The sequence below is a fragment of the Microcebus murinus genome, chromosome X (assembly GCF_040939455.1).
Source record: "Microcebus murinus isolate Inina chromosome X, M.murinus_Inina_mat1.0, whole genome shotgun sequence".
NCBI lineage: Eukaryota > Metazoa > Chordata > Mammalia > Primates > Cheirogaleidae > Microcebus > Microcebus murinus.
In genome coordinates, this window is record NC_134136.1 from 111701979 (window position 1) to 111716328 (window position 14350).

The window sequence follows — 14350 nt, forward strand, 5'->3', positions numbered from 1 at the left end:
TGTTGCTCCATATCCTTGACAGCATAGATGTTGTCAGTGTTTTAGATGTTTGCCATTTTAATAGGTATGTAGTGGTATCTCATTGTTTGAACTTGCATTTCCCTGATAACATACAATCATGAGCCATATAACAACATTTTGGTCAATGATGGACCACATATAAAATGGTGGTCCCATAAGATTATAATACCATATTTTTACTGTACCTTTTCTATGTTTGGATATGTTTGGATATACAAATACTTACATTGTGTTACAGTTGCCTACTGTGTTCATTACAGTAGTATGCTGAACAGGTTTGTAGCCTAGGAGCACTAGGCTATACTCTTTAGCCTAGGTGTGTAGTAGGCTATACCATCTAGGTTTGTGTAAGTACACTCTATGATGTTCATGTGACAAAATTGCCTGACAACACCTGTCTCAGAATGTATCTCTGTCCTTAAGAGATACATGGCTGTATACTGTGGAACATCTTTTCATATGTTTATTTGCCATCTGTATATCTTCTTTGGTGAGATGTTTGTTAAGGTCTTTAGCCTATTTTTAAATCTGGTTGTTTGTTTTCTTACTGTTGAGTTTTAGGAGTTCTTTGTATATTTTGGATAATAGTCATTTATCAGCTATGTCTTCTGCAAATATTTTCTCCCATTCTGTGGTTTGTCTTTTCATTATCTTGATATTATGATGGCTTTTATAGAAGTAAGTTGAGTCTAAAGGAGAGCAGTATATGCTTTTGGAGACTAAGGTGTACTCGTAGTCTTAATAAAGTAGCTAGCTGTGTTGTTGGGTAAATCACTTAACCTGTAGATTTCAATTTTATGTCAGTAAAATGAAGGGGTTAAATTGGACCATTGATTTTTAGTGTGCTCAGTGAAGTCCCAGGCCTTCTAAAGGGGTCCCTAAGGGGCCACCATGAGGGAAGGGAAGAAGGGGAAGTGCCCTAGGAGTATATTACTTCCTATCCAGATAGAACAACTCTACTATTTTGTATTTTATCTGTTTTTATTTCATTATAAGTTTGATTTTCAGAGGATTCCATGACTAATAAAATCTAGAAGACCACTAGATTAGATTAATTTCAAAGATCCCTTTTAGCTCTGAGATCCTATGGTGCATGAATGTTAATTATCATCCACCTTTTGAAGCTGTATTAATATGGGAAGGGGAAGAAAAGAAAGTGATAGAAGAACTAGTAGAATAGTTAATATCATGTGCTTCTCTGATGATAAAAAATCAGTTGCTTCCCCACTTTATGGTTTTGAAACATATAATTCTTCCAGTGTTTTCAGTGTGGCCTCATACAGTCAGTGTATTGGTTTGAACCATATGAAATGGGTGAAATGGCCAAAATGATTTTGGCCTTCAGAAACTATAGTTTCATATACTTCAACCAATATAAATGCAGTATGCATAGGGAACCCTTGAGTTCAGAGGCTTCTTAAGCATCTAGTTCATATATACCAGTGAATTAGAAGCATATGGACTTCATGGGTGGTTAAAGGTCTACTTCAGAAACAAATGAGATTATAGAATTCTGTGCTTTAGCCCAGCACATCCTTTGGGATCGATTACATATAGAATAGCAAGCGTGTATTGAAAAGAATTAAAATCAATTTTGCTTTTACAATTATTAGGTTTATTTTGGTAAATACTAGTAGTCTCCAATAGTTTAAGGCATGTGAGGTCTAGACCTCTCCACAATCTGATTACCAGATTACAACAAAATCTTAGGTCAAATTTTGCTACACACAGAAGACATTTATTAACAAGAAGGCACAGTTCTGCCATATAACCTATTATATAAACTCCATGAAATCCCACTTCTTTCCCCTTTTAGGTCCACCTACAATACCTAAGATAAAAAGTTCATCTGAGGCATATGTGACAGCATTCTAGCCATGGTATTCTTCTAACCCATCTGGTTAGATTAAAGCAATCAAGAATCCTTCAGATCAGCAGCTGAACATGGGGCCTTTTAGAAATCAAGTCATGGCCACCATTCATAAAGGTACAAACTGCAGCAGCTTTAGATTTTTATATTGTGTGCAAGCAAAACCTGTGTGTAAGCTGCTGTCATTTCTAGAGCAGATTCACAGATAAACAACATTGATTTCACCAGTGAAAAGTCATTTCTGAAATCCATTTGCTAAACTAACAAAGGCACTAACTTTTCAATGAAACTCCATTGTGGGCTGGAAAGAAAGCCCTTTGGAATGTGGCTTTTTGGTTAAATGTAATATGCATCCTACTAGGACAACTATCTACTTTGAAGTCTAGATTATAGCTATCACATAGAATATCTATCAGACTGTCTATGCTGGTGGGTTGTAAAGCAGTCACTATAACATAAAGTTATGTGTTTAAAAGTGTATTTCATATTTGATGAGTTCTATCTACCTCCCTTTTTTCCCATTAAGTGGTGATTATTAGTCATAGATATTTCCATATTCTTCCATATGGGACAGAAGTGTAATCAGTATAGGTAGGATCCATAAACTAGAAAGGAAATCTTATGGTTGTAACAACTGTAAAAACTAAGACTACTGATATTCTCAGTGATACAATTGGTATACTAGTAACAAGAGTAGTAGCCATCTTTAGAATTCTCCTGTTTTGATGATTCTACCTGATTGTATGCTTAATCATTCCAAATTAGACAGTTTATTGATTCCATATTTGTTTATTTACTATGGGCAAGGCATTGCCTCTAGTTCAGAAATATCATGTGTTAGAATACAATACCTTTAAATCAGTTGGCATAATTGTTAGTAATTTGATTGCTGTCATCTGCAATTTCCTAAAGAAGAATTCTATTTGATAAGAAGTAGCTATAAATTTAAAACCCCTTCAAAGAAAATTTTGCCTTTTACTTTCTTTCATGGGAGAATTTGTTGGGCCATTTCTATCTCATTTTTTTCTTATGAGGCATAAAATCATTAGACAAAAGACATCTGAATGTATGGTCTAAAATTTGGCTTTTAAGAAAACCATATTGAAGTGATATCACTCTGAGGGAACCATATTTGTTTTGTTTTTAAAGAATATTGACTTTATAGACATGCATTATCTCTTTTATCATCTCTCTTATAGAAATCCATTTCTGGCATATTATCTACACTTATTTCAGGAAACCTGCCTGTTATCATCTAGCTGTAATTTCATCATATGCCTCCGGTAGTACAAAGATATTTTTTAAAAAGTCTTAGGTAATTATCATAACCACCACATTGTTTAGGGTATTACAGATATTAATAATAATGTTTTTCTTCTCAAACTCTTAAACTTCCCCCTTTAGCTCAATGCTGTAACTTCAAATTATTTTTTAAATATATGAGCCCTTGAATATGTTTCAGCTCCCTAATTCCTGTATAAACACATACTATATGTCTTTCTCACTAAGTTATAAGTTTGAGACAACCTGGTTGGGCTCATGAGTACCACCGTACAATAAATTCTAAATCATAAACATACCAGCTATGAAGAACTTAACCTTTAATTTCCACAAATAGGTTATGGTGATGAAATCAAATTGGAAAATAGTCTATTTTCTACCTCCCTAAGTAAGGATAGTAGGATGATCCAATTGGCATCTTTTTAGTTTGCATAATTTTGGTTTTTAGTAAGTGAAATGTCACTTCAGAATGCGAGACTTTATTTTCCTACGGAAAGTTATTTCTATCAGTTTGTGAGAAGACATCCGTATTTAACAACTATTTCAGCAGGAAAAAAATCTTAAAGGTATTGTATGCAGTCACAACTGGGTAAATAATATCAAAATGACTTATAAGCAAGAAAACAAGGAATTATGAATGTGACACTCTATAAGATTTTTAAAAATAAGTCTGAGCACAGGATTGGATAGGGAGGGTGCTTTGTTGATTTTCTCTATTTGTTTGTTTATTTATTTGTTGTTGCTTTAGGGGATGGTTATTGGTTGGCCAGAAAATAATGTATTAATATCCCACAAAGATTTGGATAAGATACACTACTCCCACTTTCCAAAACTTCATTTATAGAAAACTCTTTACTGTTACAACTGAAACTACCTAAGAATCATACAACCAGTTTAGTGCCAGAGCTGGAATCCATGTATCCTGACTACTACAAATTCAGAGTTTTTTCGCCATACCACATTTTTCTTTTATGCTACAGTTTCACTTGCATCAATACAGGGTTGGTGAAAGTGGTGAATGGATAATAGATATTGGCTGTCTTAGACTTCAACAATATATCTCAAAGAGCAACTTTCATATGACAAACAAAAGGCTAAATTAAGTAGATAGCTTTGCATGTTCTGGAGTCTTATATGAGAAGTTCACTAAACTAATAATAATACACTAAAGATTATTAGAGCTTTATTAAGAAAAGAAAAACAGATTCTGGTTAGTTTGTGGACTCATTATAGATTCAGTCTGTGATACACCAACATTTATACAACATTGTCTGGGAACAAATTTTCCATTTGAATATATTTTGTGGATTGCCTATGCTCACCTTTTTAATATGATAAGAAAACTTTTTAAAAACTAATTTTTTGTGGAAATAGTTCTAAATTAGATTACATAATTTACTACCTCCTTTAACATTATCCTGAACATCATATGGCTCTTTATTGATGACTCAGTTTCACCATAATAAACATAATCATTGATAGCTGCAGCTTTGGGAACTGTTAGTGTGAGGGAGGTTAGATCCTACTCTAAATAATCCCCAAGGGGCCTTCTGCCTCTCTTTTCCCTTGCCTTCAGATTAATTAGCTTTCACTCCTTGTTACTGTCAATATGTTGATCTAGTTCAGACCACCCTGCCCCTTCCACTTTTCAGTTTTCATGTGCAGCGAGCCTTTCAAGTCTCATAGCCAGGCTCATGAACATGGGTAGAATTAATTGCCTCTTGATTAGTCTGAGGGAATTAGGGTTCCCCTATAGGTAAAGCATAAGATGAGTTATAAAGCGTGACCTTGGTGATCTCTTGTGTCTAAGTTCACGAGACTGGGTTTATTTGAATAATTTTGTATAAATGAGATATTACTATTATTAGTATCCACAATGGTTATGTAAGATATTGAATAGCCACCTGAACTATCAACCTAAAATTCAATAGAACATATTTAACTAGTGTGTTTTGTTGTAGTTACTCATGATTCTCTAAACATATGTATCTGTCATGTATATAATTTTTCTTTCTTAATCTGTCCTTTTTAAGAGCTTCTTTGTGGTCTGTTGTGAAAATTCCAGTGCTGATAAGCTATCAACATACATTTGACCAAAATGGAAGTAATAAAGTAATAAATGTAAGGATATAAATTATGATAAAGGATGTTTCCTCACAAATTTGCTACAAGTATCAGGCCCTTATAAATAAAAGACCAGATATAGTCCTTAGTTTACATCCAGAAGAATTTCTGAAATTTTTAAACCTCGAGATATTCCCAAATATTTATGAATCATCAAAGTATATTGTAATGACTATGCAGCATTGAATAGTTGAAAGGACTTATAAGATTCTACAGGGCATATTTACATAAGGGTTAATAATGACAAAAGGTATGGTGCAGCAGGAGAAAGAAAATGGTCCAAAGACTGTTTTTAGTAACACAGAACATGCTTCTCTTCTAAATGTGAATGACCAAGATATGTGCAAGATAACTTTAGTGTCAGGGCAGCCAAGGCCCAAGTTTGCTGAGGATCTTTGATATTCTACTGATCATGTAGCTGAAACTAGCCTATGTAATCAATTAAATCAGGTGCAAACCATCAGCCTCTATATTTTCAATAAATAGTTTAGACAAGCTAATACAGAATGCCTCTAAGGGAGTTTCAGACTTTAAGCAGCACTTTATATAAAGCCAGTCCATTTCATCCCAGATTTGACCAAGGAAGGGGTCCAAAGTCCCAGGCATCCCTGGAGTTATGCAGCCAGAATGCAAGTTAACGCTATCTTTACTCCTTTATTCTGTATTTTCTAAGAGCATTTTTATTATAAGCTTGATAAATCTTTAGTTTTCCCTTTCATGGAATAACTGCCACAATGATAATGAGTCATACTGCTATTTATTGTAAATCTATTCTTTGTTATACCCCGAGCAAAGCATTCTATGTACATTACCTCATTTATAACTATGGGATTGCTGCTATTATTACAGCTTTATAGATGAAGAAGTGACACTTAGGCTTTTGCTTTCCTCATATAGCTGTTTGCTTTGACACCCTTTTTCTTACTTTCTAACTGGTATGCACTACTTAGCAAGCTTGGGATAGCAATGAGATCACATTTGTTACTCAAATTAAACAAGCACAACCCCCTTCCCCCAATAATGCAATAATGTCTTTCTTCCTTCCCTGACTAACCTTGTTTCTTTGGGAAATCCAGGAACTCCAGGATTGCACATTAGGTCTACAAAAGGAGGCCCTAACTCTTGCATCGAAGAACAGATAGGTAATATGAGGCTCATTTGTAAATTTTCCCATTCTCTGGGAATGGGATTTATTTGAACAATTCCAAGGTCATTAGAGGAATAATTACAGTAACTGAGGCATATAGGTTGCCCCAGCTTGGCTGGTAGTAATTGCCAGCAGTGCTGGGTCGGGGGACACCTTTCTATCCAGCATTTCTCCCACCTGTGCTTTACTCCATACCATAGTAGGCTTCATTTTTCAATATTTGAGCTATTTAGTGACCTTGCTGTTTCAGTGTTCATATCCCTGGCCTCTTCCCCAGGCAAGCTCACAGAACCAAGGTGGCTAACTGAGGAATGGCTGGCCTAACATAGCCTACAACTGGGTGATGTGTCTGGCTGGTATAAAGGACTGCACTTTATCCTTTAGCTGCTAGTTATAACTCTTATCAGGGCCACAGTAACCCACCTGACAGGTTTCAGTAACTTTGAACTTCAAAAGGGATGTCAGTCTCCTTCCTCACAGAAGGAACTTCCCAGCCCATTTAAGCTTGGTGTGTCAAATGTATTTGGGAGAGTAGTGGCAAGACTCCATCACTCTCCAGAGCCCCTAGGTCAGAGATTCCCAAACTTTCTTAGTTACCTTAGTTGTCACAGTGATTTTTTTCATAGCAGCCATAGGCCAAAAGAAATTCCTAATAGTTCCATTTATTAATTAGGTTCAAATAAATTTATAAGTATTTATATCTTGGTAGCATCATAGCCATTTGAAAAAAGATATTATTAATAATAATATACACAAATTGAAAGAAAGCAGTATATTTACTTCAATCTTAAATAATTATACAGTTATGTACTAGTGAGATTGTATGTGCCTGTTGGGCCCTGCACAAATTCTCAAATGTTCAAATCAGATTGGATACTGCCATCCCCATCTCCATGTGATTTTTCACGTGGCTTTTTTTTTTTTTAAATCACAGCTGAAAATCCAGCTTTGTACACACACACACACAAAGAATGCAGAACTGTCTAATGATAAAACTATGAAGTACCTCAAGCTTATTAGTGTGGTGTCTCAGATGTTGAGTATCACTGCATTTCCTTAAAAAATGTAAGATATATTACATGTCCTTCAAAAAATGTAAAATATCCTGCACATTCTCTGCAAGTTTACTGAAGCACCTGGGGAACTTCGCTCCACACTTTGGGAACCAAGGTGCCAGTTCCTTGCCAAGCCACAAAGCATCTGGCTATGCCCTCTTCCCAGAATAGTAGGTATCAAGCTACCCCATAGCTACTAGGGGAAACCAAATGCTTCTTAAAAAACAAAACATACCTGCTCCAAGGAAAGCAAAAATTGAAGCATTTTACAAATTTCAGAAACTTTCTCTTGCTATAAAAAGCATATTCAAGCCGGGCGCGGTGGCTCACGCCTGTAATCCTAGCACTCTGGGAGGCTGAGGCGGGCGGATTGCTCGAGGTCAGGAGTTCGAAACCAGCCTGAGCAAGAGCGAGACCCCGTCTCTACTATAAATAGAAAGAAATTAATTGGCCAACTAATATATATATAAAATTAGCCGGGCATGGTGGCGCATGCCTGTAGTCCCAGCTACTTGGGAGGCTGAGGCAGCAGGATTGCTTGAGCCAGGAGTTTGAGGTTGCTGTGAGCTAGGCTGACGCCACGGCACTCACTCTAGCCTGGGCAACAAGCGAGACTCTGTCTCAAAAAAAAAAAAAAAAAAAAAAAAAAAAAAAAAAAAAAAAAAAAAAAAAAAAAAAAAAAAAAAAAAAAAAAAAAGCATATTCAAGTGCTGTCTCCCAAAAATTTTGCTGTAAATATATTTTATACAATATACAAATATGTTTCACAACCATATATTTATTAAGTTTGCAATGCTGCTTCATAACTATAGGCGTGGTCCATGGCCAATCTTCTGGGCATTCAAGCCTCCAACTCTCTCCCATTTTGCCTTTTCATTTATTCCTCATGTATTTAATCTTGTTCTGTACTAAATTCCTTAATATGTGTCACAAAAGACAGAGGTTGGATCAAAATATTAATGGGCCCTGCCCTCAAAAAGCTTATGGCCGATAACAACCCCAGTGAGCAGTTTGAATCGAGAATTTGGTGAGCGGCTGCTTCTGTCCAGTGGGCGCGTACTCTAGGCTGAGGTCTCCACAAAGAGTGGGACCCACACCTCTTTCTTGGAGGACTGGTAGTGGACAAGGGGTGCACAAACAGAGAGCACCCTACCTGCCTGCGTTGTGTGGAGACGTAAGCTAGCACGTCAGACATGCCGCCTGGGGGGAGGTTTGAGAGCTGTACTTGGGTTAGTGAGGGAGCCCATGTGGACTGAACTGACGGGAGAGTGCTGTTGGAGACCCCGTGATATGGGAGAGCACCCACCCCTCCCTGCAGGGAGATCCCAGCCTAGCACCTTAGCAATGAAGAGTTTAGGCCCCTTCCCTGCAGTTAGCCCTCTGGTTCAGAGAACCTGGCCTGACTTTCCTCCCAGTGGCTCCCCCTAATGGCTGGAAAAGCATTACTAGAAAAACTTTAAATATGTTGAAAATGTACGTTTTCAAGGAATAAAGAAGGATGAAAGTTTGTTTTTTTTTTTAAAGAAGCTTATAGCCTTGGAGGTGAACCAGACAGTCATACCAAACATGATAATAAAATGTGATAAGTTGCTATAATTGAAGTATATGTAAATACTGAGAATCCATAGCAGCTCTCTTTTCTTTAATGAAGTGGGGAGTCAAGTCTGGGAGACGTTTTTAGAGGATGTTACATCTGAGTTTAATAGGAGCCCACTAGACAGAGGAAATATCAGGTGCAAAATTATGAAGGCATAAAAGAGCCAATTCATAGAATGGTGAGATTTGGTTTGACTGAGGAATAAGGTGCATGGCCAAAGAAATCACCCATTATCCATATCATTCACATCTGTCCTTATCCATGCCTAATGCCACCACTCAAATGCATGATCTTATTATTTCTTAAGCTGGTCTATTGTAAGTAACCTTTTACCTGCCCTTTCTCCTTCCATTTTCCCCTCATCCTACCCCCAAATCTGTTGTATATTATATATATATATATATAGTTTTCTAAGTTATTCTCCCCTAAGTATTGGTCTAAATCCTTGAATGGCTACCAGACAGTTCAAATATCTTAGCCTAGCGGTAAGTGTCACCATGACATGCCAGTTGGCCACTTTCCTACTCTTCCTGTTTTGAGTCTTACACTCTGTCCCTACTGACCCCACTCACTGTGCTTCATTTATGCCCCTTACTTTACTTAATTCCAGGCCCTCACTCACTGTTTTCTTAGGATGTCTTTCCTTGCCATGCTTGCATGTCCTAATCCTACCAATCCTTAAAAGGCCAGCTCAAATACACTTTTCAGGGGTCCTTCCCCTGGTCCCCCCACCACATACCCAATAGAAATATGTCTGTCTTCTGACCTCAAAAAGCATCCGTCACGAGCAGTCTTACAATAGAGTTCTTTGTATCTCTCTTTTATCTTTGTTACCTCTTGCACTGAAAAACCTTGAGGGCAGAGGTCATCTGCTATTCATCTTTGTGACTTGTTGCACCCTTTTATTTCATTTATTTTTATTGTTTTCTTTTGAAGACAAAGCATAGACTAGAGTTTATTTATTCTGAAGTTATGAAAAAGTAGTTAGGTTTTTTAAATAAATATACTTATTATGTGTGGAGGGTGTGCATAAGCCTTAGATTTGAAATATTTTCTTTAATAAGAGTGTTTCCTAACTAACTGAAGAAAAAAAGGTATAGGTTTTTATTTATTTCCTTTAATGGGAAAACTGCATGTTTTATATAACACCTCAGTGTTGTGTTCACAAGCATATTTACATTCTGTACTTGTCACGTCATGTGATATCCCTGATTAAAGCATGCACATGATTCCTGACAGCTGTGAGTTAACTCACAAAATTTAAGAAGAAGGAGGCAGAGGAAAATGATCAACTTTAGTTTTAAACATTACTGCTTTAGTTAAAAGTCCTAATGCAAGCCCTTGCAGATTGGAAATTGCTTGGTGTTTTAAGAGGAGATAGTTTGATTTCATCCTGTAAATCAAGTCCTCTCAAGGATTCTGATGCTGCTAAAAGGTGAGAAGCACTGCTAGAAAATTTCACTGTTACTCAACTCTATAGTATCTTGTTGGTTCCTTCATAGCACTTAATCACAATTTGTATTTTTAAAAATTTCTTCTAATGATATTCTATGACACTATGATTCATTGTATAGATGGTGCCTCTTATGACGTACAGAAGGAAGGAAATACTTAATGAAGGCTTATCATGGTTTTCACCCTAATGTAGGTGCCATCTACCTAGTGTCAATTTGAATATTTTAAAGAATCCTAAATAATGAGTCCATATGTTCTATAAAGTGAAATACATATTTCTATAATGAGATAAAACTTAAATTCATTGTTATCGTTGTCATTTTTGAAAGAGTGCTTACTGGCTTCATTTACTTAATTTTTTTTTGAAAAGTATAGACTTGTTTTATCATCTTGAAAGATCTGTAATGTGCCTTCTCTCATGTCAAAATTCTATACAGTTAGGTCTAATCTCTTTGCGTGAGCAGAGATTAAATTCTGGTGGCACTATATTTATCTCTCCAAACAAGCAAGGTGCTTTTAGTAAAATGTAATCGAAGTAGAACTTAAAATATATTTGTATATAAAAATTAAAAAATTCCCAATAAGTGTACATATAACTGTTGCCTTATTTATAATATTTTACTGGGTTTCGTAAATACATTTTGAATGTTTATGTAAAACGCCTCTGTAAACCATACAGAAGAATTTTATTTTTCTGAAGGACAGTGAAATGTGTCTGAAGGACAGTTAAAGTGTCCCAGTATATTTAACTTAAATGCATTTTAGTACAAAATTACTATTTGTGTTTCCTTGGAAGGAATTATGGCCAAATTTAATTTTTCAATGTCGTTTTGCCCCCTCTTCTTTTCATACAAGTAATGGTTCTCTGGGTTTATATTATTAGGTCAATTGGAGTTTTATTTATTTTTAGTTACAGGGACAAAGATTGATAGTCTAGAGACTGGAGTTTGATTTGGCTGCTGCTGTCCAACAGCAGAATGCCTTGGGGTATCTACTTACAGTAATGAGTATAAGTAGTGCTATCATAATTACTATATTTAAACACCCATGGTTGGCAGGAGTGTTCTAAAGTCTGAATATAACATAGTTAATTATGTCACTGTCCCTGCCCAGGGCAACTGCTACTGAAAGGACATACTCACATGATGAGGAAGATAGCAGATGCAGTGGTTTACTTCATTGCTCAATCACAGAAAGAAGTTTAAGATGTTGGCTCTGTTTTCTAAAGAGCATCTAACAGTTTTCATCTTGTATATTAACTACCCACATGGGTTTTTTATTACATTTTTAAACTTATTATTATATCTCTTTTTAGTTTTTCTCACAGGAGAAAAAGCCAATTCTGTATTAAAACGTTACCCAAGAGCTAATGGAATTCTTGAAGAAATGAAACAGGGCAACATTGAGCGTGAGTGCAAAGAAGAAGTCTGCACATTTGAAGAAGCAAGAGAAGCTTTTGAAAATAATGAAAAAACTGTAAGTATCTTGGCAATGTAAAATATATTTTATAGATTTGCCTCCCTTTTTGATGTATATTTTAAATCTGCATTCCTGAATTATGTACATTTCTATCAATTAAAAATTACCTTTGTGAAGAACTCTGAAAGTGGCATCTAACTAATACTATTCTGTGTGTAGGAAAGCTAGGTTCACTTCCCTGTGCATTGGTCTGTCTTGGAGGGTCTCAGTTCTATAGGACTTTGCTGAGCTAGGATTTATTATCTTGGCAAAGGAGAAGGATTTGGTTCATACAGGGCCTTGTTTTGGAAAGTTATAGATGAAATTATCACTTTGCCTAATGAGAGAGAAAGTGTGGAGACATCTAATGGATGCTAACATTGTTTTAAGATAGTTTGTTTCTCATACTAAAGAAAAGGCATATCCGGACCTCCCTTCCTGCTCAGTGAAAATACTCCTCTTTACCTCTCTTTACTCTAGACCACATGCTATTCAAAGAGAGCATGGATGGGAAAGTATAAGGCAGGGGTGTAAATTTTATAGAACTTCTTCACAGCTGGGAATTACATTACCAGAGGTAGCAGTAGTATAAAGATCTAGTCCTGGGCACTGCGAAAATAACACTAGATGCTAAACAAGTGATGTCAGATGTGCTAGAGGGACATCAAATATACTTTAGTAGCAGTGAATGTAGAAGAGTTTTAAAGAAAGGGGATTTGATCTTGTGTTAGGTAGAGAAGGGCCCAGGAGTAAGAGGAAGAAGCTCAAAGACAGACACTGACAGAGGCATGATTTCTAGATTCTAGTCTGCACAGCACAAGCAAAATCAGTTTATAAATTGATAAGCTGTGAGCCTCATTATTTTAAATCTTAGCTAAATCACATGGTTAAAAACAGAAAAGAATACACCATAACCCCATCAAGCAATCACAGAGCACTGTTGGATTTTTAATTTCTTTCCAGCTTTTTTCTTCTGCATCTACTTAGTCCTTGTTGGTTTTATTTTATACATTTTACTTGTTTTATACAATTAATACATGTACATTGTTGAGAAATTAAAAACTGTAGTAACATATGAATAAAATCACTTGAATTTTTAGCACCACTAGTTTTATACTTTTCATATATATCATTCTGGCCTATTTTTATAATATTACATAGATACTTTGTAAATAAGAAAAATAGAACTGTGATAAAAATAATGTTTTATAACATGCAGTTATTAACAAAAACTAAGTACTTAAAACATAAGCAAAACTTGGTTTTTGATACTGTGTTTTATCAATGACTATAAATTTTAGATGTTCTGTGGTTTTCACAAAACATAACTTTTCACCCTACTTTATCATTCTCCTTTAAAGAGAATGGTAAGTACTTATTTGAAATTTATTGTTCTAAAAGTACTTTATATTGGTGAATAATATTCTTTTTTTTTTAAAAAAAGCACTTTATTGAGGTATGATTGACATATAAAAAGCTGTACATATTTGATGTATACATCTTGATGAGTTTTGGGATAGGTATATACCCATGAAACCATCACCACCATCAAGGCCATAAACATATCCATCAGCTCCCAAAGTTTCTTCTTGCCCTCTTTATCATTATTGTTGTTGATATTTTGTGTGTGTGTGTGTGTGTATTAAGAACGCTTAACATATGATCTATCCTCTTTGCAAAATTTAAGTATACAATACAGTATTGTTAGCTCTAGGCACTCTGCTATATAGCAGATCTCCAAAGCTTATTAATCTTGCATAACCAAAAGTTTATATCCTTTGACTGTCACCTCCCCATTTCCCTCTCCCCCAAGTCCCTGGCAAACACCACTCTCCTCTTTGCTTCTATTAGTTCACCTTTTTTAGATTCCACATATAAATGAGATCATGCATTACTTCTTTGCCTGGATTACTTCACTTAACATAATGCCCTCCTTTATTCATGTTGTTGCAAATGGTAGGCTTTCCTTCATTTTTAAGGCTGAATGATATTCCATTGTATGTACATGCCTCATTTTCTTTATATATTCATCTGTCAGTGGACATTTGGTTACTTTTTGTTAGAAATAATATTTAGAAACCAAGATCTGGGAACCTGAGTGTGCTTATTGCTACCAAGGTGTCGTTACTTCTGTGCCTTTCAGCCATAGGGCTAGGAAAAATAAAACTCTCTCATACATATACATGCACATGCATATACATGTCTATATATACATATATGTAAAATAACAAGTTCATTCTGCTGATCTCCAATTTCATTCCAACCCCTCAGGGCTTTTCTAACCATCCTATATTTGTACATGAGATGTAGATGTTCTTCCACAATGAGAACCCTGGCTCCCA

The 14350-nt window shown here is 35.7% G+C and overlaps 1 protein-coding gene across 2 annotated transcripts in view; it reads left to right on the plus strand.

The window, feature by feature from the left end:
• Positions 1 to 14350, plus strand: part of PRRG1 (proline rich and Gla domain 1) — a 95573-nt gene that overhangs the window by 50532 nt on the left and 30691 nt on the right. The window contains exons 1-2 of one of the 2 annotated variants that reach the window (XM_075999636.1): positions 10067 to 10739; positions 11866 to 12026. In XM_075999636.1, coding sequence (XP_075855751.1) covers positions 11937 to 12026 — 90 coding nt within the window. In that variant the 5' untranslated portion in view covers positions 10067 to 10739; positions 11866 to 11936. Of the gene's footprint in view, positions 1 to 10066; positions 10740 to 11865; positions 12027 to 14350 lie in introns of those variants that run through there. The other variant, XM_012736659.2, reaches the window with a different exon arrangement.